This window comes from Camelus bactrianus, chromosome 7 (assembly GCF_048773025.1).
Source record: "Camelus bactrianus isolate YW-2024 breed Bactrian camel chromosome 7, ASM4877302v1, whole genome shotgun sequence".
NCBI lineage: Eukaryota > Metazoa > Chordata > Mammalia > Artiodactyla > Camelidae > Camelus > Camelus bactrianus.
In genome coordinates this window covers 37,108,102-37,128,555 of record NC_133545.1, presented here as the reverse complement: position 1 = coordinate 37,128,555, position 20,454 = coordinate 37,108,102, and the positions used below count along the sequence as shown (strand labels likewise).

The 20,454-nt window shown below is 36.9% G+C and overlaps 1 protein-coding gene across 1 annotated transcript in view; it reads right to left on the bottom strand.

Moving 5' to 3' along the window:
* Positions 1 to 12,624: 12,624 nt before the first annotated feature.
* HERPUD2 (HERPUD family member 2) overlaps positions 12,625 to 20,454 on the bottom strand; it is a 36,620-nt gene continuing 28,790 nt past the window's right edge. Inside the window, exons 6-9 of the mRNA XM_074367239.1 lie at positions 17,769 to 17,891; positions 14,933 to 15,256; positions 13,974 to 14,091; positions 12,625 to 13,498 (exon numbers count right to left, since the gene is read on the bottom strand). Coding sequence (XP_074223340.1) covers positions 13,337 to 13,498; positions 13,974 to 14,091; positions 14,933 to 15,256; positions 17,769 to 17,891 — 727 coding nt within the window. The 3' untranslated portion in view covers positions 12,625 to 13,336. The remainder of the gene's footprint in view (positions 13,499 to 13,973; positions 14,092 to 14,932; positions 15,257 to 17,768; positions 17,892 to 20,454) is intronic.

The following is a 20,454-nucleotide window of genomic DNA, read 5'->3' as shown; positions in this document are numbered from 1 at the left end:
TGATAAAATGAAAGGTCATACAAGGACACAATGGGAGAAATTTTAGGGGTCATCTCCCATTCATTTGACAAATAATTGAATTCTACTATCTGTTACATTTCCGGCCAGTGGACCAAATGAACCTTGTCCCTCTCCCCTCATAGCCCTGCCTTTTCAGTCTTCTCTCCTCCATCCTCACCCATAAGTATGTTCAATTCTTCCAACTGTATTTCTGAAGTGAATCAGATTTAGTAAATATGTGTTTGAATTTTTAAAACTAATCTAGATGAAGAAAAAGATCTCATCTATAACTTCAAACATGTTTTCTGTTTTTCTCTTAAACTTCAGTTATATGCATTGGATTATGCCTAAATTATTGTTCTTTTTTCAAAGTAATGGTCTAAAGAACACTTAGGTATAGGATGAACTTAGCAAGTGTTGCTCAGAGATTTTTGTTTCACAAGTTTTTCACCAAGCTATACACATCCCATTGAAATAATGTTGTGTTCTCTTTTTTTAAATCTAGCCTATCATATGCATTTTGAAGTTAAACATAGTCTTTTCAGTCATCATTTTGAAAAGCTGCATGACACTCCACTGCATGGACACATTCTACTTTAATAAGCCATGCTCTTTTGTGTCCACTTTTCACGACTGTTAATAATATTGCAATGAGCATCTTTCTGCATACAACTTTTCTAATATTTAGTGTTATTTCCATAGGTTCAACTCTTAGAAGTGGAACTACTGAATCAAAGGATAATATTTAGTTTGTTGAGATATATTGTGAAACACTTTCCCAAAACACTGCTCTAATTTATATTCCTGCATATCCTATTCAATTAACAAGATCGATTAACCTTCAATTTAAGGTGATCATAATGTATAGAAGAGGGAATCTCTAAGTGTTTATCATGAAATATATCAAACATACACAAAAGTATATAAAATATATGCAGTTTAAGGAATAATAATAAATTAACACCCATGTATCCATCACCCAGTTCAAGAAATAGATAGGAATAACTTAGAAGCCCCAGTGGTATACTGTAGCAGCTACAGACAGATCTCATAATTTCATTAGCTCAAAATACATGCGCACACACACACACACACACGCACTTACATCTTGTTCACATCACCATCCATGCAGGCTAAGGAGCTCTCCTTGACCATCCAGCAGTAATTTAAGACTTTAGGTTGCTTCCATCTTGTAATTCTACCATCCTGGAGGTTTTCTGTTTCCAGTTAAGTATGGCAAATAAGAGAGAGGGCATGAAGAACTCGCATCTGCTTTTAACTGCCTTTCTTAAGAAGTGACCCATCTCTGCTTTCTTTGGTGAAAACTACCACATGGCTTCAACTCTGCTATAAAGGAGGTTGGCCGATGTGGTCTTCCTTTATACCCAGACAGCGCTGTCCATTGCACATAGTCTCTGCCACAGTGCCCTTCCCCAAGAGGATGACCCCTTCCTGACTTTTATATTCATCACTCTCTTGCTTTTCTTTATAGTTTAAAAAAAATTGAGAAGGAAGCACAAACCTAACTGTTTGAGAGAAAGATGATATTGACACTATTTTGTAAAGGCTCCTGAAAGAAGATAAGATAACAAAGTATCTGAGTCATAATCTGGCTTTGACTTCCTTGAAAATTTGCAAGAGCTCTTTCTGGGGATGTCAATGGGCAAGATCATAATGAGTCTTGGAAATCATAAGGATCAACAAGTTTAAAGCATTTGACAGAACTGTAACTTGGACCTTGTACTGGATGTCCATCATAAATAGAAATTTCAGAGGGAGGAGGCTGCTCTCTAGTTTTTTCCCCTACATTCACAGTGATCTTCTGTCAGCTGTCAGGAGTATTTAAAAGCTAATCCAAGCATCAAGGCAAAGAGGGAGCACAGGAACTTTGATACTAGGTAGACAGGACAAGCTAAGTGCAAAGAAGAATGAGGGCCGGTCTCACCCAGACATTTAGTCCTAAGGTCACAAAAGGATGGTCCTGAGGCATCAGGGATCTTGGAATTCACAGTTCTCAACATATGGTGGTTGCCTTCTCTATCTGCAAATGGCTGCCATCCCGGGAATTTCCTCCATCATCACCCTGTGGATTCTTTTCACCTGTCTCTGATATTGAATCTCCTCTCTCTGCTACTGACTCCAGTATCCCATGGCTTCTTTTTGTTTGTTTACTCTTCTTCTGTTGTTGTTCCTCAAACATAGTAAGTATAAAGTCTGTAACTCTTAACTCCAATATCTGGAGTCCTGAATGTCTTTACAGTTCTCTGGGGTTTTTTCTGCTGGAAACACATCCTCCAGCAGCTTCTTAAGAAAGGATGTGCAGGAGAGGTCAGTTTTTTTGAGAAAATCCACATGCATTTTTGAGGTTACAACATAGTCTTTATAACTGTCATTTAAAAAGATAGTATGACCTCCCATCAAATGGATACACTCTCATTTACCAAACCATGTTCTTTATAGACATTTATATTGTCTCCCATTTTTTCCTACTATTAATAATGCTGCAATGAGCATCTTTCTGCATCTGGAAGCCCACTGTGGACTACGTCCCTCTGTGGGCACTGTAGAAAAGGAGTCAATTTGCTGGGTACACAGAAGGAGGAGGCAGGAAAGGGAAGCAAAGTGATTGTTTCCCTAAGTATCTGAGGTGCAAAACAGCCTGCTACAAAACCTAACTTTCTCTAAGGTCTTTATCCCAACTTAATTACACATGCAACTTTGTATTTTAATACATAATTATCTATGATGGTTTTGACATTAAATAATAGTCTCTTAAATTACTTACCAGGTATCTCATAGGTGGCACCAATTTCGGTTACCACTTCTCTGTAAATACCTCCGCATCCGCATCCGCATCCGCATCCTGCACAACCCACCTTTCAAATTCCAGTCTTGCCAACTGAAAGCACTCCCAATGGCCAAGGCTGGAACAATTTGAGCAATAAAATAAAGAAGTTTTGGATTAAAACCCATAATATAAAATAAATAGATATTCGTGAGTTTATACTGACATAAATGATTGAAAAAATAAATGGGAGAAAGAGGCAAATCTCCCATGTAGAAAAATTCTAAATAATATATGTAGATACTCCACCCTCAAAGTGGTAGAGCAAAACTCCCTACTCCTTAAATGTGGACTACATGCGGTGATTTCCTTCCAAAGAGAGCCGGGTAGAAAGGGAGGAAGTAAGGGTAACTTTACAGTGGAGAAATCTAACAGACGCCGCCTCAGCTGGGTGGTCAGGGTCAACGCCAAGAGTGATGGATAGTTCATGCTGATGGTGTGTGCTCTTGAGATGACATGAAGAAAATGTCACTTTCACCTCTGTGCTCTTCCCTAAAAGAAAATCAGGATCCCATTCTAATCATGAGAAAAATGTCAGACAAATCCTAAATGACAGACATCCTATAAAATACCTGACCAGTACTCCTCAAAACTGTCAAGATCACCACAAAGTTGCAAAAATAGTGAGAAATGGTCACAGCCTAGAGTGGTTTAAGTGGACATGACAAATTTCATGTGACACCCTAGAGAGGATTCTAGAACAGAAAAGGGACATTAGGTAAAGACTAAGGAAGTCTGAATAAAATATGAACTTCAGTTAATAACAGTATATCAATATTGGTTCATTAATCACAACAGATGTACCATATTAATGTACGATGTTAATAATAAGGGAGACTAGGTGCAGGTGTGTGGGAACTCTGCATACTTTCTTTGTAATTTTTTCTGTAAATCTGAACTTCTAAAAGTTTATTTTTTTTAAAGTTAAAGAAAAAGGTCAATGAAACATTAAGCAGTTGAGGCCATTTTAATCTATATGTTTTAGTTTTAGCCACTAATGATTAAATCCCTGTAATAAAAGACAAGGATTGAAGAAAAATATCTCCCAAGAGAATTGCTAAGTAAGGCTTAAGGCATAAGGTGCCATCTTGTTATCAAACACTGTGGTCTCATCAGTGAATTTTCTGCTAATTTGTCCTAAAGAAGAGGCTGTCAAAAACTTAAAGGACCCTTACCTGAAAAATAGTGGTCTTATTCAAGCATCAGGAGCCAACTTTTGGCATAGAAAGACAGTGAGACAACAATGCTTTTTTTTTTTTTTAAACAATGCTTAACTCTTTCAGAAACCATCTGCTTCTCTGATGCCCCTCACAGCACCCTTGAGTCACCTATACAAGTGGTTATTTTTATTCTCTATATTTTTCTATTAGAAATGTTCCGTAATAATGTTAAGGAAATGTTTTCATAAATTTTGCTCTATTCAGCTTTCAATTTTGAAATAATTTGACTTGACAAACAGTTGCAAAAATAATTCAAAGAATTCTTGTACACCTTTCATCCTGCTTCCCAAAATGTTTACATTTTACATAGCCACAGAGTCCAGTGATCAAAAGCAAGAAATTAACTTGAAGCAACATTATTAACTAATCTACAGACTATATTCAAATGTCACCAGTTGTCCCACTGATGTGCTTTTTCTGGTCCAGGATCCCACATTGCATTTAGTTTCCATGTCTTCAGTCTGAAGCAGTTCCTTAGTCTTTCTTTGTCTTTGATGCTCTGAACAGTTTTGAAGAGTCAAAGTAAAACAAACCCATCAAGTTTATGACTATCTCATACTATCAAATACTGTGGTCTCATCAGTGAATTTTCTGCTAATTTGTCCTAAAGTAGAGGCTGTCAAAAATTTAAATGACCCTCAAACAGTTTTACTAATGGAAGCTCTTCGGATAGTTGCCAGCATGTCAGGAAAGAGCCTTGATATGGGTTCTAATCCCAGCTGACTCTGTAATGTCAAGCAGGTCCCCAGGAGGGGCAGGAGGCAGATAGGAAAGTGGCTAAGCACGGACGGGCTGTTTCCCAACAGGATTACTGAGTTTTTAAATCTACAGTCTTCTGAACATTACTGCAGTGCCAAGCTCCTAGATGCCCAGACCCCTCACCTCACTAGCAGGAATTTCTGAGGTAGGGGAGCCCATTGTGGGTAAGTGTGTGCCCAAGTCCACTCATCAGGGCTTGGTGCAGCCAGGAGTTCAGCCCAAGACTGAGAAAAGCCTAGGCTGTCAGTATTCCACGTCCTGCAGCTGCCTTCCCAGCCCCACTCTCCACCTTCCCAGAGTTTAGCACCGAGGACTAGATGTCAAGGCCAGGAGAAGGGTTCCTCTGTCCACAGTTTCTCATGCTGCTGTGAGGTAGCATCCTGCCTGCCAGTGTCCCCAAACTCTGAAATAACCTTCTTCAGGCCCATAGCACTTGAGATGTGTGGTGTTATACCACCATCTAGTGCTAAAAGTACTAAAGTGCAGCATTATCCCTGCCTTGCCAGTCACGCCTTTGAAGATACAGTCAGTAATTTAACAGAGGCTGACAACCTTGAAGAAGCAACACACCAAGATTTAATCAGTTTACTCTAATTTTGTGGCGTAACAAGCCAATGTTGTGTATTGGGAAGAGGCAATGGAGTCAAATGGACCAGGAGAGAATCTCCTCTCTGTTTTTACTCAGAGTGACTTGTTAAGTCTCTGAATTTCCCTAAACATCATTTTCCTCATATTTAAAATGGGGCTAATAATATCTACAAGTAAGTTTCTTTTAACATACCTAGATGAATACCGGGGTTCATAGTAGACCCGTCAATAAACATGTATTCCTTCTTATGATCCCCTCTAACCCCCTGTGCACAATTTCCATGACAACCTAGAGTCATCGAAATGGAAGGGCTGGGTCATGAGGTTCGATAATGTATATCCAAAAAGTCAAACAGACTGTAAAATCCAGAGGTGATGTTGCATACTGTTTAGAGCAGGGACTCTGGGAGGCAGCTGCCTTGTTTTGAATTCCAGCTCTGCTAGTTGCTGGTTTTTCCATCTGTAAAATAGAAATGGTAATAAAGATACCTACCGCCTAGGGTTGTTGTGAGGATTAATACCTGCAAAGCATTTAGAACAGTAAGCATTTGATAAGCATGATCTATTATTAATAACATTTCCTAATGATGTCAGCATCTTCCAAAAAGCAGGGGTGGGGAGGCGCCTAGCCAACATGTATTTGACTTACAAAAAGAAAATGTTACATGTTGCATTTCTTGTCCTTTTGAATCCTACTACTCCATCCCTCGCATTTTCATACACACGCGCGCACACACACACACACACACACACACACACACACACACACACACACACACATTCTGTCTTCAAATACTTACTTTGAATCTGGTGCCTCTTGACTGAGTTACTTTCCTGGTCCATCACTTAAGCTGAAGCAGTGCCTGGGCAGCCTTTCTGAACTTCATAAACAGCTCAAAGGCCTCAGTGAGCTGCACATCCTGGTAAAGTGAACAGTTATCATTATGAAAGATCCCTCTTAGTCTAGTAATGCTTTTTACCTTAGAGTCTGCTTTGGATGCTAAATACACCAGTTTCCTGTTGGTTAATACTTGCATGAGAAGTCTTTTTCCATCTTTTTCTTTCAACCTTTCTGTATTTTTATATTTAAGGCATGCTGTTTTTAAGTCCCATAGAATTAGATTTTGTACCTTATCCAAGCTGACAATATTGTATGCAAGTTGTAATATTTAGTCCATTTGTGCTTCATGTAAATATTGATGCATTTGGATTTAAATCTACCTTCTTAATTTTTTTCCCTATTTGTCCCCATCTATTCTATTCTTTTTTTCTCCTTTCTTGCCGCCTTTGGATTTTTTTTTTTAATTTCATATTCATATTATCTTGTTAGTTTTATATTCTTTTATTATTTTTCAGAAAATATCATAGAAATTGACACATGCACCCTGCTTTGTTCATTTCTAATATAAATTAGTGCCTTCAACATTTCTAAGACAGTTCAAGGACCTCAGAATACTCGATTCCTAATTTACCTCCCATCAGACTTATATGCTATTTTTGTCATGTATTTTAATTCTTTATACATGTAAGACCCCATAAAGCATAAATGTATTGTTTTATGGCACTATTCTTTTAGATTTATGCACATATTTACCTTTCCATTGCTTTTCAATTCCTTTCTGCATCTCCAAGCTGTGATTTGTAATAATGTCTCTTTTGCCCAAACACCCATTAGTATTTTCCTTTAGTACTTCTGGTACTTTCCAGTGGTGACAAATTCTATTTTTATTTGCCTGAGAATGTCTTTTGAAGGATATTTTTGCTGCATGTAGTCTTCCACGTTGGCTGTTGTTTTCTGTAAACTCTTTGAAAATACTGCCTATTAGGTTTACTTATTGTTGCTCCTTTAAAAGTCATCTATATTTTCCTCTGGCTACTTTTAAAATTTGTTTTTCAGTAGTCTTACTTATAAAGTAATTAGTTGTGATTTTCTTTCCATTTATCCTGCTTGGAAGCCAATAAATAGTATTTCTTACATCTATGGCTCAATATCTTTCATCAGTTTTGGAAAATTCTTAGCCATTATCTCTTCAAATATTGTGTCTGCCCAATTCTCCCTCAGCATCATTCTGGGTATTTTTTGACCTTTCAGTTCACTAATTCTCTCTTAAACTCTGACAAAGCTATCTACTGATTTCTTGATTTCTGCTATATTATTTTTCAGTTCTAGAATTTTCCTTTTATATAATTCCTAGTTCTTTGCTGAACTTTTTCCACCTTGTCATTAAAATACTTGAACATTTTAACCGTAGTTATCAGAAGTTCTCTGTCAGATAATGCAAAATATCTGAATTTTCTGAGGGTCTATCTTTCACTTTCTCCTTTTTGGTCAAATCTTATGTCTCTGTATTTCTAGTTATTTTTTATTGATTAACAGAGTTTGAAAAAATTATAGAGAACATTTGAGAAATTGCATGTTATCTTTCTTTAGAGAGGATTTATTTTTGCTTGTGTCTGTCCACTAGGTTTGGGGCCAGTTTCCTCATTCAGTTAGGGACTGAGGTGATTTGGGGCTGGGTTTCAGTCCTTGTGAGGACAGACCCATTTCCAACTCACCTTCACTCAAGGTGGTAGCCCTTTTGGATTCCAGTAGAAAGCCTGGGGTGTTTGAAGAACACCACTTCTTGGTACAGCCAGAACTCTAATTTTTGTTTCCTGTGAGTCTACCAGAAACCTTGCTCTGCTCCTCAGTCACTTGCTCTTGAATTAGCAAGTGTTTTGAGGGTTAAAAATGTGGCACCAAATGTAGGTCTCACCTGTGTGGAATATTGGCCCTTGCTTTCTTGATAACTCTCTGATGCCTTAATAGATATCTATATTCTGACTTTTCTAGCTTTCTCAGCAGAGGGGTTGGTGCAAAACAAGCTAAGCACCCATTGCTGGAAGACTAAGTCTCCATGTACTTTATTTGAATAGTTAATTTTAAGGAATTCAAGTTCTGAAGTAAAATAGACTTGATTCTGTCATTTACTAGCTATATGATTTTAAGTGAGCTATTTAACTTCTTTGAGTCTTTAGTTTTCTCATCTGGAAAATGGAAGTAACAATAGCAACTACCTTGAGTTGTTTTAAGGATTTTTTTTCCAGGTAGCAGGTTATTTAATAGGTAAACTGCAGAGCACGCTACAGGGAATGGGGGGCAACCATCACATGGAACAGAATAGGATAAGGAGTTGTTTTTAAGTACAGGTATAGGGGGAGGATATAGCTCAGCGGTAGAGTGAATGCTTAGCATGCATGAAGTCCTGGGTTCAGTCCCCAGTACCTCCATTAAAAATAAATGAATAAACGTAATTACCTACCCTCCTCCCCCCAAAAAGACTGAGACATCATTAAATGCAGGTGTAGTACTCAGCACAGAATCAGGAATATAGCAAATGTTTGACTGTTAGTAATAACAATTTGTAAAGCATGACAGTAGTTTTTATTATTAATTATATAAATGAACACAGAATGGCAGCCTCTCTCCTATGCACCCTCTGTGAGGAGTGGTAACTGTTAAAGACCCTATACATACCTTAGTTTTTCCAACTTCCCTATGGCTTTGGAATACCTGGGTGGAATGGCTTACTGCACCACATGAAATAGTTTATGCAGATATCAGTATGTTCATTTTGGAAAGTATATCAATAGAAGTAAGAGACTCAGAATTTAGCAGCAAAGTCAAGGAAGTAAGCTTTGGCAAGAATACTCATGAAACTGGCGCCCTAGATTGGGCCCTACAGGGCTTATCCCCCAAGTGTAATGCAAGACAGTAACCACCAAAGTTTGCTCTGGGAAAAGGAATTGGCTCTTTTGCTGTCCTCCCCCTATTAGGGCCGAGGCCTCGTGCTGGAAAGAGCCTTCCACTTACTAAGACTCCTGGACAGTAGAAAAGCTCCATTAGAACAGGAACCCTCATTATTCTGGGCTCTCTTTGTAAGAAAAACCTTTATTTCAAAGATTCCATAGTATTTTAATAAAAGGCTTGCATTGCTCCACAACACTTATGTTCATGGAGCATCATCATTTATTTCTCTCTGTTTTTAAATGTTTTGTTTAAATGTTTTTAAGTGCTACTATATTATATACACTTAAAAATATGTTGAGGGTGGACTTCATGTTAAACATCTTTACCATTTAAAAAATTCAAAAACAAGTATTTTAAAATATTTAAATAACATCCAAAATACTATTTATGTGTAAGATATAAAATACAAAAAACATGCTTTGTACACACCATGCAGCCAGTTTCTTTCACCTTCCCAGACTGCAGTGAGAGTGTGTGATGCCCTGGGGTGAGCCAGCCAGCCACATGGGGACTCCCGGGAAAGATCAGTAGTTGAGAACATCACATCCCAGAGCCTGGTGTGGTTTTGGAGATACGGCAACACAATTCCAGGTGCAACAGGCCTTAGGGTCTGGTTTATGCCAGACTTACAGAAAGCTGATATACAAATGAGCACACTTTAGTCTTTTCTCAGTGAAGCAAAATTGCCACCAGGACTCTACTAATGAGGCTCCAGATACAGCCTTTTCTCCCCTATTTTGAAAAGCCGTTATTTCAATAGTGATGATGGAGCCAGAGCCAGATAAACTAGTTAGACTGATGATGGGTGGTAGCATCAAACTATGGTGAAAATATCCCCAGTTCTTCAGCCCTCAGGATCATGCTTTCCTTTATCCACCTAACAAAATCCAACGCTCTCACCCATACTGCTTGACTGTAGAAAAGTCTAGTTTTTATTGTGGTGTGTAAGTCATGGGAGAGGTCCTGGGAAGTATTTATATCCCATCCTGGTTTTTGCGAGTCACCATTTACTCTAGACACCAATGTCTGAGCCTCTTTTGCCATGTGGAAACCATCTCCAACTTACTACTGCCCTCTAGGCACCATCTGGCCCCAGTGTGGACACAGCTCCTCCTTTCATCTTCTAAAACACAGCTGACCCTGGGCTGTAGTTTCTGACAAAGGCTTACAGAAAGTAAGACTAACATGAGGGAATTAACAATGTAGGGAAAATAAGTAAAATTGAGTAACACATCCCAGTATTCGTAGAACTCTTAGCCACAGTCCTTCACAGGGGAGTCTTTGACCAGCACCATTCTCCTTAGGCCACAAACTGCAGTTAGGAGGCAGAGCCCTACTCATTGCCTTCAGATGAGTGTCCCCCATAATGATGCTCCCCTCTATTAATTCTATGGCTTCAATTCTTCCCTCTCCAACTCCCAACAGAAAGAAAGAGACTGATCAATCTCGTAATTATTCCTGCATTCTTACTCTACCTACCCACTCTCTTTTAGGATCTGATGTATGGAACATTTTTTCTAGCTTTGACGGTTTATTTACTTAGCTCCCAGGTTAAAATCCAGACCCTCCATCTGGATACGATGATTGCATCAGCCCTGAAACAAGCCTTTCCTAATCACAGACCCAAGTAGTGTACAGATGTACCATAGCTCACCTTGTCGAACATCTGTCAGTCCTACTTTCCTATTATAAACAATGCAGTGAATATCTTAGCTAAATGTCACATGCATGATACCCTTCCAAACTTTTTCTGCTTCAAAGGGTGTGCACATTTTCAATCATTCATTCAATACTGATCTAACTACTGGGCACTCTTCTAGGATGGAGGATATACTAATGAGCATAAATTCACTTCCCAACCTCATAGCCCTCATGTTTTGTGGAAGAGACAAATAAGGAAATAAATGTAAACTGCCAATGGTGTTAAGTGCAAAGGCCGTGAGCCGAGGTCTGATAATTAGTAAGTAACAAGGCAAAGGAGGAAGGAGCTGTGTTCCAAACAAAAAGAATGGAATTAGAATTCCAGCTGAAACTGGAAAGTCAGCCTAGCTGAAACAGAAGCAGAGGTATTCAAGGAGAAACATAGATTGAGAGGCTGCAAGGACTCAACCTTTCAGGATTTTGTAAAGCCATGTTTAGGAACCTGATTTTATTCTAGGAACAACGGGATGACACTGAACGATTCTGTGCACATTCTGAAAATCTGATATTTGCTGGAAAGGATTTTACATTCCTCTACAGCTTCACCAACACTTCTTATCTTACCAATTTGATAGTTTTAACTTGTACATATTACATTTTTCCCATTTATTGCCCATGTGTGTATGTTACGGACTTACTGCTTGTGTCCCCCCAATATTCATGTTGAAATCTTAACCCCCAATTACGAGGTGGGGCTTTGAGAGGTAATTAGGGCATGCGGGCAGACACCTCATGAATAGTTAATGCCCTTATAAAAAGAGACAGGAGAGAACTCTGACATGGAGGACACAAGAAGACAGTCATCTACAAGCCAGGAAGAAGGCCTTCACCAGACACAGAATCTGCCAGCACCTTGATCTTGCACTTTGCAGCCTCAAGAACTGTGAGAAATAAATGTTTGTTGTTTAAGCCACCAAGACTATGGTAATTTGTCATGGCAGTCCAAGCTAAGAGACTACCCTTGCCCATTTCCTATTGGGATTTTGGTTTGTTTTTTTTTTGTTTTTGTTTTTGTTTTTTTGCTAATTTAAGACTTACTTATCACTTTTAAAATATTTTTCCTAACTGTTTACCTTTTAATTATGTATGTCAAATCATTATGTACATAAGCAACCTTTCCTTTTAGGGATTCTGTCGTAGAGGTATTTCCTTACCCCAGTATTATGTAAATATTTATCTATATTTTCTATCAGTATTTTCATGGTTGAACTGCTGTTATTCAATCATGATGTCTTGGCTGATATCTATAAACAGAAATGTATACTTTTCTAAGGGTTAACCAGTTACCCCTTGAAATGTCACCTTTATCATTATAAACAATTTTAGAATAATTCATGGATTTCTTTTTAACCTTCTGTTTTATTCTCTTATCTAATCATATATTACTGTACCAGTACCATATATAACATTATAATACATTCTAGGTGAGACAAAGTTCTTCCATGGTCAGTTCTCCTATCCTCATTTATTCAATTTTAGTTAACTACCTGATAAGATACTTACTCTTTCTTATGAAGTACTGAATTGACTTTCACAGGGATTTCTAAATAAACTAATGAGGTTTCAGACTACCTGAGAACTAGAAGATATTCATCTGGAATAGAAAGAGGTGAAAATGACCTTAAAGACTTCAGCAACCCAACAACTACTGAAACTTATATAGATATTTCCATGTAATGGGTACATTATTGAAGAGTTTGAATAAATATCCCATAAGACAGTTTATCATAATTGACCTTTTATTTTAAAAAATTACAGGGAGCAATTTCCAGCATATCTCATTTTATAAAAGTACTGCCTATATCAAACATTTTATATCACTATTAATTCCATTGAAGAGCTGCCTTTTTTTTTTAAGGTACTAATTCCAATTGATGGGATACATGCCCTTAAAATAGAAAGTTTCCATTATTTATTCAAATGTCAAAATTAAGATTATTGAGAAGTTTATTGCTTTATGGCTGGGCAAGATGCTACTAGCACATTTTAGGTAAATAATATTTCTTATTAAAAACTATGAGGTCATTCTGTTTAAAACGTTCAGGATAATTCACAGAAAATAGATATATTTATTCAAATTATACACTGAAGGGCTGGGCTATTAGCTATAGACATTTACATGTGAAGCAGCTCTTTAAAGAAGTAAGACACACAAATAGGTCTGTCTTGGTATAATATACATAATTGAAATTAATAAAACCTGGAAGACCAATATTGTTACGTTATATTCTGTTAGGATCCTAAAAAAAAAAATCACACATTTAGTAGTCCATTTGTGCTTAAAATATTCATATGCATGAGAAGCTTAAAGAAAAAAACACCTCTGTACATGATGATGAAAAGAAAGTAATAAATTTTTTTGCAATTGCACTGTTATTTAAAACACTTTCCTAAATTCAGAACCTCCTTTGCAGCTGGCACAGTTTTTCAGGTCTAATTGGCAACCTGGGGAGGCCCCTCTGGTATTAGTGAAGTAAAGAAGGTCGTGATAAAAGACCAAGCTGACGCCATTAATCCAGGCCTTTGAATTGCACTGCCATCTTCTCCTGCATCTTCTCCACTCTCATCTTCAAGCCCATCATCCATAAGACGCTCCTTTCAAACAAAACAAGAAACATACTCTTAAGTGATCCGAACAGCTAACGTTAACTCATGACAGAAAGAGTTAAGTTCTTCCCAGAGAAGAAATACAAGCATATAATAAGGAAGTGGTACTATCTGGTCATTAGAAGTCTTTGTTAAGTCCAAAACTGATAAATTCCTCCTTGATCAAGTTCAAAGGGATAAATGCCAGTTTAATATAATAAATTCCACTGTGTGCATCATTTTCTTTCTAGGCCACTTTTAGGAAGAATAATATTACTTCTTCCCACTTAATTCTGATACATGACTGACTCAGTATTATTTTCTTAGTACTTGTGGATGAAACCACACATTTACATGTTAACTTTTCTTCATGTGCCATTCCATAAATACTGTGGAACACCCCAAGATTCTTTTATTATGTTGGCCTCATACAGTGCTGAGGAAACATCTATATTTAAAGTATACAAAAACCTCATCAGCATACCATTTCTTCAAGTTCGAGGTTGTTTGCGTTTTGCACATCATTGTTAACTTCAGCATTATTGTTGGGAGCCTGTTGCTGACCTCCTTCTTGTCTAAAAGGAAACCACCCAGCTTGGTGTCTGTTCAGTAAAACAAAGAGAAAAGAAAATAAGTCACAACTATTTTTATTTTTATAAAACATTAGTGTCCTACAAGAGAAAAATGATTAGAACTATGATAAATGAAAAGATCAAATCTCCTACTTCAGGCCAAGAACTACCCTTTTCAAAGCAGTGACAGCAAAACAGGAACCAATTTAAGTCTAAAAGTCTATCATGAGCTTAACTGGCTCTGTGCTAGATATCAAGACCTATCAGGAGAGGAGAAGGTACAGCTCAGTGGTAGAGTGCCGTGCCTAGCATGCTCAAGGTCTTGGGTTTAATTCTCAGAACCTCCATCAATAAATAAATAAACCTAATTACCTCTCCTTCCCACCCCCAAAAAAAGAATTTAGAAAAAAAAGACCTATCATGAGTCATAAAATCATTTTTTGATATTTTTCAAAATGAAATTCAACTAGATATTTGTTTGCCTCTTGGGGAAAAGGGGGGCAAGGGAAAGTTAGTCTACTTATGAAAAATAATCTGACCTATACCTATAGGACTTACTATTGATAACTATAATTTAAAAGAATATCTATTTGCAAGACTACATCATACATTCAAGTTCTAAATAATAGATAGAGCATGCCTAACTGAACAAACAATTTCTATAAAGGACAGTAAAGGAAAAAATCTGCTTCTAGACAATTCTGATAAACATTCTTATTAAACATAACCTGCTTTGCTTCTGATGTCAGATATCTGGAGCCCAACATTCATATTCCTTCACTCAACATTCACAACAGACTACCATATGCCAGACTCTGAGAACAGTTTTAGAAAGTAATTAAACCACAAAAAGTTAATGAACATCACTCACAAGTAAACCAGTAGCATGGCTCCCATTACCATGATAAACCGACTAAAAGAAGAATAGAAGTATACAATGCTAAGGAGAATTGCAGCTCGCGAGAACGTGTACATCCAGTCTAGCCAGTCTCGATTGAAGTCTTCTTCATTTAGCACTGGACCTCCCTGTGCATTCATTTGAACATTCTCATTCATGGGTCGATTTTCTTGGGCCACTAGGTTTGGAGCTGGTGGGGGTTCTTCTCCAGGAACATGTGCCAAATTTAGAGGCTGTGAAGCAGCAGGCTGGGCTGGGTTGGCATTTGATGTGGCCTGAGCTGAAACTGCAGCTTGACTGAAATATTCACCAAAATAAATATTAAAAAGAAAAAAAAACTGTACCATATTATATTTTTCAAAACTTCCTGGGGAGCCATATGTATTTTTCATAAACCTAATATGGAATATCACAACTCCTGCACCGCATTTCCTAGGTAAGCATAAATCCCAGTGGAAAAGTGGAACCAACATTGATGGTTGGAGTAGCTCAGGAAGGGATGTTCTAGCCTGGTAGTCTAAGACAGTGGGGAGAGGTGGAAGAGATAAGAACAGCCATGTTAATCACTCTTTTCTCTCTCACTAAATCATAAGGTAATGACCAGCTCTTTTCCCAAATCTTTTCACTAATGGCCTCTTCTGCTATTCTACAGGGATAAATACCCCCATACCCACCACCTCTCCCTCAGGCCCATGTTTTGAAAGATTTGTCTAAAAATACACATTAATCATTACCATGTGTGTCCACTGTCAGTGATAAATGATTTGTATTAGTATGTTAAAATATTAACTAGATCCCAAATAACAATCTCTCAACCCCAATCTTGACTTTGGGAACTCCATCTGGGGAACACTGGTATAGGTCCTTGTCAACTTATGAAGAATTGTGGTCCTGAAGTTTGCTTATAATTTAATTGCTTGAAAGAATAAATTGTCCTGTAAAAGACTCCCAGCAAAATGATAATATGTCTGAAATTTGCTTTAAATTATTCAGCAAAGGGGGGAAGTTGTAGAACTAGACTATCATGAATTGATAAATGTTGAAAAGCTGGGTAATGAGAACACAGGAACTCTTTTTATTATTCTTTTATGTGCTGAAATTTTTCTATAAAAAGTTTTAAAATCAAGATAGCAAAAATAAAATAGAAGTTTCCCAGGCTACAAAAGCCTATTTAGGCCAGTATGCTAAAACCTTGTGTCCGAAGAGGGCTCTTTTATTTCCAAAACACTTTCTATCTCATGGATATTCTAATTCATCAGTGAGTTATTTCATTAAAGGTAAGAACTTGAGGCTCTAAAGTTAAATGATGTACATAAGATTATATGATTTAGTAGCAACCTACTTATACAGCTCTTGCAAGGTTATAAACAAGATAAGGGGTATAAAGCATCTAGTAGAGTATTAAGCATAAAGCAGTCACTCAGATGACTCATGGCAACAGGTAAGGTACAAAGAACCTGCCTGGAGCCAAGGGGTTATACAGGAGAGCATTAGGATATGAAGTTCACAAAGGTTAGCTTTATGGGGTAAGGTCTAGAAAAACGATGAGGGTATAGACTTCACACTGTAGGCAAGACAGCCATCAGATATTTAGGGGGCTGGAGATGATGGGCTGAATTATGTGTTAAGCAAGTTAACATGGCACTAGTACAACGGAATATAGCAAAGAGCCTAAAAGGAGAAAGCAATTGCAGTAAAGTGGGTCTAATATGAGAAAGGATCTGGGCACAATATTGGAAGTAAGACGAAGAGAAGGACAGAAGCTAGAAACAACATATTAACTCATCTTGGTAAGTTGCTGGGTTCAGGGATAACAGAAGCCAGAATCAAAGCTGATTAAGGTTAAGAGCTTGGAGGATAACTAAGAAGAGACAGTACCTCTGACAAAGAAGTCAAGGAGAAGGCATTTAAAAGGATGGTGGAGTCAAATTTTGGACATACCAAATTTTGGGGAGAGGCAAATTTCTCATTGGAAATCACCAATAATTAAGTGGAGATATGAGGTGAAGCACAGGAAATGAAGAACTGGGAGTAATGACTGAGCACTAACAACTAAGGCCATGGAAGAAGGAAATCCAAGAGGACTGGCCCTATCTTGTCTTCCCTGCCAGACTGAGTATCATAAGGCACATGGTAAGTATACAAATACCTGTCTAACTGAGCAAGGAATGTTACCATTTAGAAACAGGGAAAAAACAGGCTATCAAAGGACACAAAATGAATGATCAGAAAGATAAAAGGAATGATGAGGACAATAGAATCACAGAAACAAGGAGAAGAGAACATTAAAGAGAAGCTAGAAATGTTAAATGAATACATTGGAAGTCCAGAAGAAAGCAAGCTAAGAAACTGTATTCAGTGCTAAGATTGTTCCATGCTGACCAGAAGCAAGACTTACTAAAATACTGACAGTCCAGAAAAAATATTAGCTACAATTGAGGTTCAACATGAACCTTCCTGACATACAACTCTCTGTTCCCTTTTTCATTTAATGGCCTATTTTCATGTAGATTTGCTGCCTTCCAGTGAAACTTATCCTAAGTTTTCTCCTCTTAAATGGATAAAATGTTCTATTAAAGAAAATACCTGAATACTACTAAATATAATTAGGGGAGAGAGGGAGAAGCAGAGAGTAGGTTTAGTTGATGTGAACTGGCTGCGAACCCTTTTTCCTTTAGCCAAATCATTTAAAATAATTTTTAAAAACCAATAAAATGTATCAGTAAATGAAATCCCAAATCAACATTCTTAGGATGAAAAAGAAAATAAAGCAAACAACACAGTAAGTAAAGAATTCAAACTGACTTACTATTGCATATAATACTGATGAGCATACATCTGCTGCCACCACAGCATCTGCAGTGGGCTGAAAGCGGGGTACACTGGGAATCCAGCCGGAACTGCTTGTCCAGGAAGCTGGTTGTCTATATTACTGCAACAGAGTGATAAAGAAGTGTCTTTTAATGCTCTACAAGTTGAAAGCATCTCTCTAAATTTTTATTTCTGAACTGTAAGTCATCTATTAACAAAATATAGTAAATCTTACTGAAAAGAAAAATACTTATTTTCAACCTTCCTCAAGTAAAACAAAATATAGAGGATGCATCACTAAGTAACACAATAGAGAATTATTATTTGGAGCTAGTAAAAGTGATGACAAAATTGGTGACTGGAGGAAGGGAGTTTAAAGCTTCACCTTATTCCATATGCAAATGAGCTTCAAGTCGACTAAAATTAAGTATTAAGAGGTAAACCAAAGTAAATCCAGAAGCAACTAGAATTGATTATTTACCAAACCTTTGGAGGGAGGAAGACTTTCCTAATTTATAAGCAGTAGAAGAAAGCACAAAAAGGCAACATATTTGATGACATAAAATTTAGAGACAGAGCTTTAAAAAAAATGTTTGCAATAAATAGTAGTTTTTCTACATAAAGAACTCATAGAAATGGAAATAATCATTAGGACACCAAATAAATGCAAATAAGATAAAGACAGGGATTCTTTTAATCTGTCAATATCTAGTGTTGGCAAGGGGTACAACTAAAACCCAACTCTTTCACTGCTAAGAGGATAAACTGGAATAAGGCTTTAAAAAACAATTTCATAAAATTAAATACTTAAAAAAAATTCACTTATACCCAACTGCCCAAGCAGTTCCACTTCTGAAAATTAGCTTAAAGAAATAAACAGAAAAAAATTTTCAGATCTCTGCCCTTTAAGTCTTTGTACATACTCATCCTGCTTAGGAATCGCATACTCAACCTACTCCCACTCCCTGCCTCCTTTCCCCCAATAACAAGAGAGAAAATGAAAACAGGGACAACAGCTCATGATTCAAAAAAGGTGAAAACCTTATCATAGCACTTATCACCATGTTGAAATTACCTGATTTTAATTCCACTCCTATGAAGGCATTTCTCTGATCTATCTACTTTGACTTACTTCTACTACTAGAATCTATCCTAAATATAAATGGCAAAAATTTGATATGATGTCTTCACAAATCTATTCATCATAACACTACTTGTAACAGTAAAGACTGGAAATAACTCAAATATTCATCAATAGGAGACTGTCATAGTTTATGCAGTCAGTGAATTGGTATGTGTCTATAAAAAGGAAAGATCATCTCCATACCATCCTGCAGAGTGATCTCCTGGATATTCTGTTAAGCGATATTCTGTTAAAAAGCAAGGTATTGAAGAATATTTATAATATACTATCTTTAATGTTAGAATGAGAGGATATATTTATATGTATGTGTATGTATACATATATGTATGTGTGTACATACATACATATATATAGTGTATGCACGTGTGTATACACACTTTCTTAAATTTTCACAATGAACTAGTGGAAAGATAAACCAAAACTAAAAAATAATAAAAGTAGTTACCTATTACAGGGAAGGAGATCAGGAAAAGGGAATAAAATGAAAGCAGGGCTCTGAATAGGTATCTTGTTTTATAGATTTGAGATCGGAACCTTAAAAATATTTACACAATTAAGAAAAAAGCTAAATTAAAAAGAAAAAATAATAAGATAAAAAAATTCAAAGAAACAGAAACAAATGAACTCATGTATCAAGTCTGGTAGTGTAACACACAGAGAAGAATTATTCTACTGGCTTCAAAACAGTATTTTAACTGTAGTAAGATAAATCCTAAAGACAGAAAAGAACCGTAACAATTTTAAACTATAAATACTATTTCTCATCAGGGTTCCCTGGGAACCTCAAGATGAGCCTGGGACGTCTTGTCAAGCATGAATCTAGAACATTATCCAAAATTATGAAAACCATGTCAAAAGGACACAGCAGAAAATGGAACAGACTCCCACGGGCCAATGATGAATTAAGAGTATCCAAGAGTTTCACGACTAATCAGTACATCATTCAGCAGATATTCTGGAGACCAAACACAAACATATTAAAGTTTTTAGTTCACACTGACACTTTAAAACAAAAACAAAAACAAAAAAACCTCATTCATCACCTTTCATGGTTACTAGCAAAACAACTTACTACCCTGAAAACTGATAAAGAACCCAGCATTTATCAGGCCTTTCTTGAATGGGTTTGTATTTTAGGATAACAAAATGATGAGAGAAAGAAGAGGAATGACACAACTAGGAAATTATCCTTTTGTAACAATTAATAAAATCATGGATCTGGTCAAAGATTATCAATGACTACTAAAAGGCTGACAAAGAACTTTATAATATGGAGGATCAGGCTGGTAACACCTAAACCCACTGATCAGTTTTAACATGACTAGAGGTAAGACAGCCAAACTTTAGGTGCCTCCTGAAGTGATGCAAGGACACAGCACCACCTACAAAGAATTCCTTAAAAGAAAAAAGAAAAGGGAAGGGGAGGGGAGGGGAGGAAGGAAGAAGGACACTTATGAGAACACATACATACTAAAAACATGGAATCAGTATTTCTCTTTTCCATTTTCAAACATTGTCATCTATCATTCTGTAAGTGATC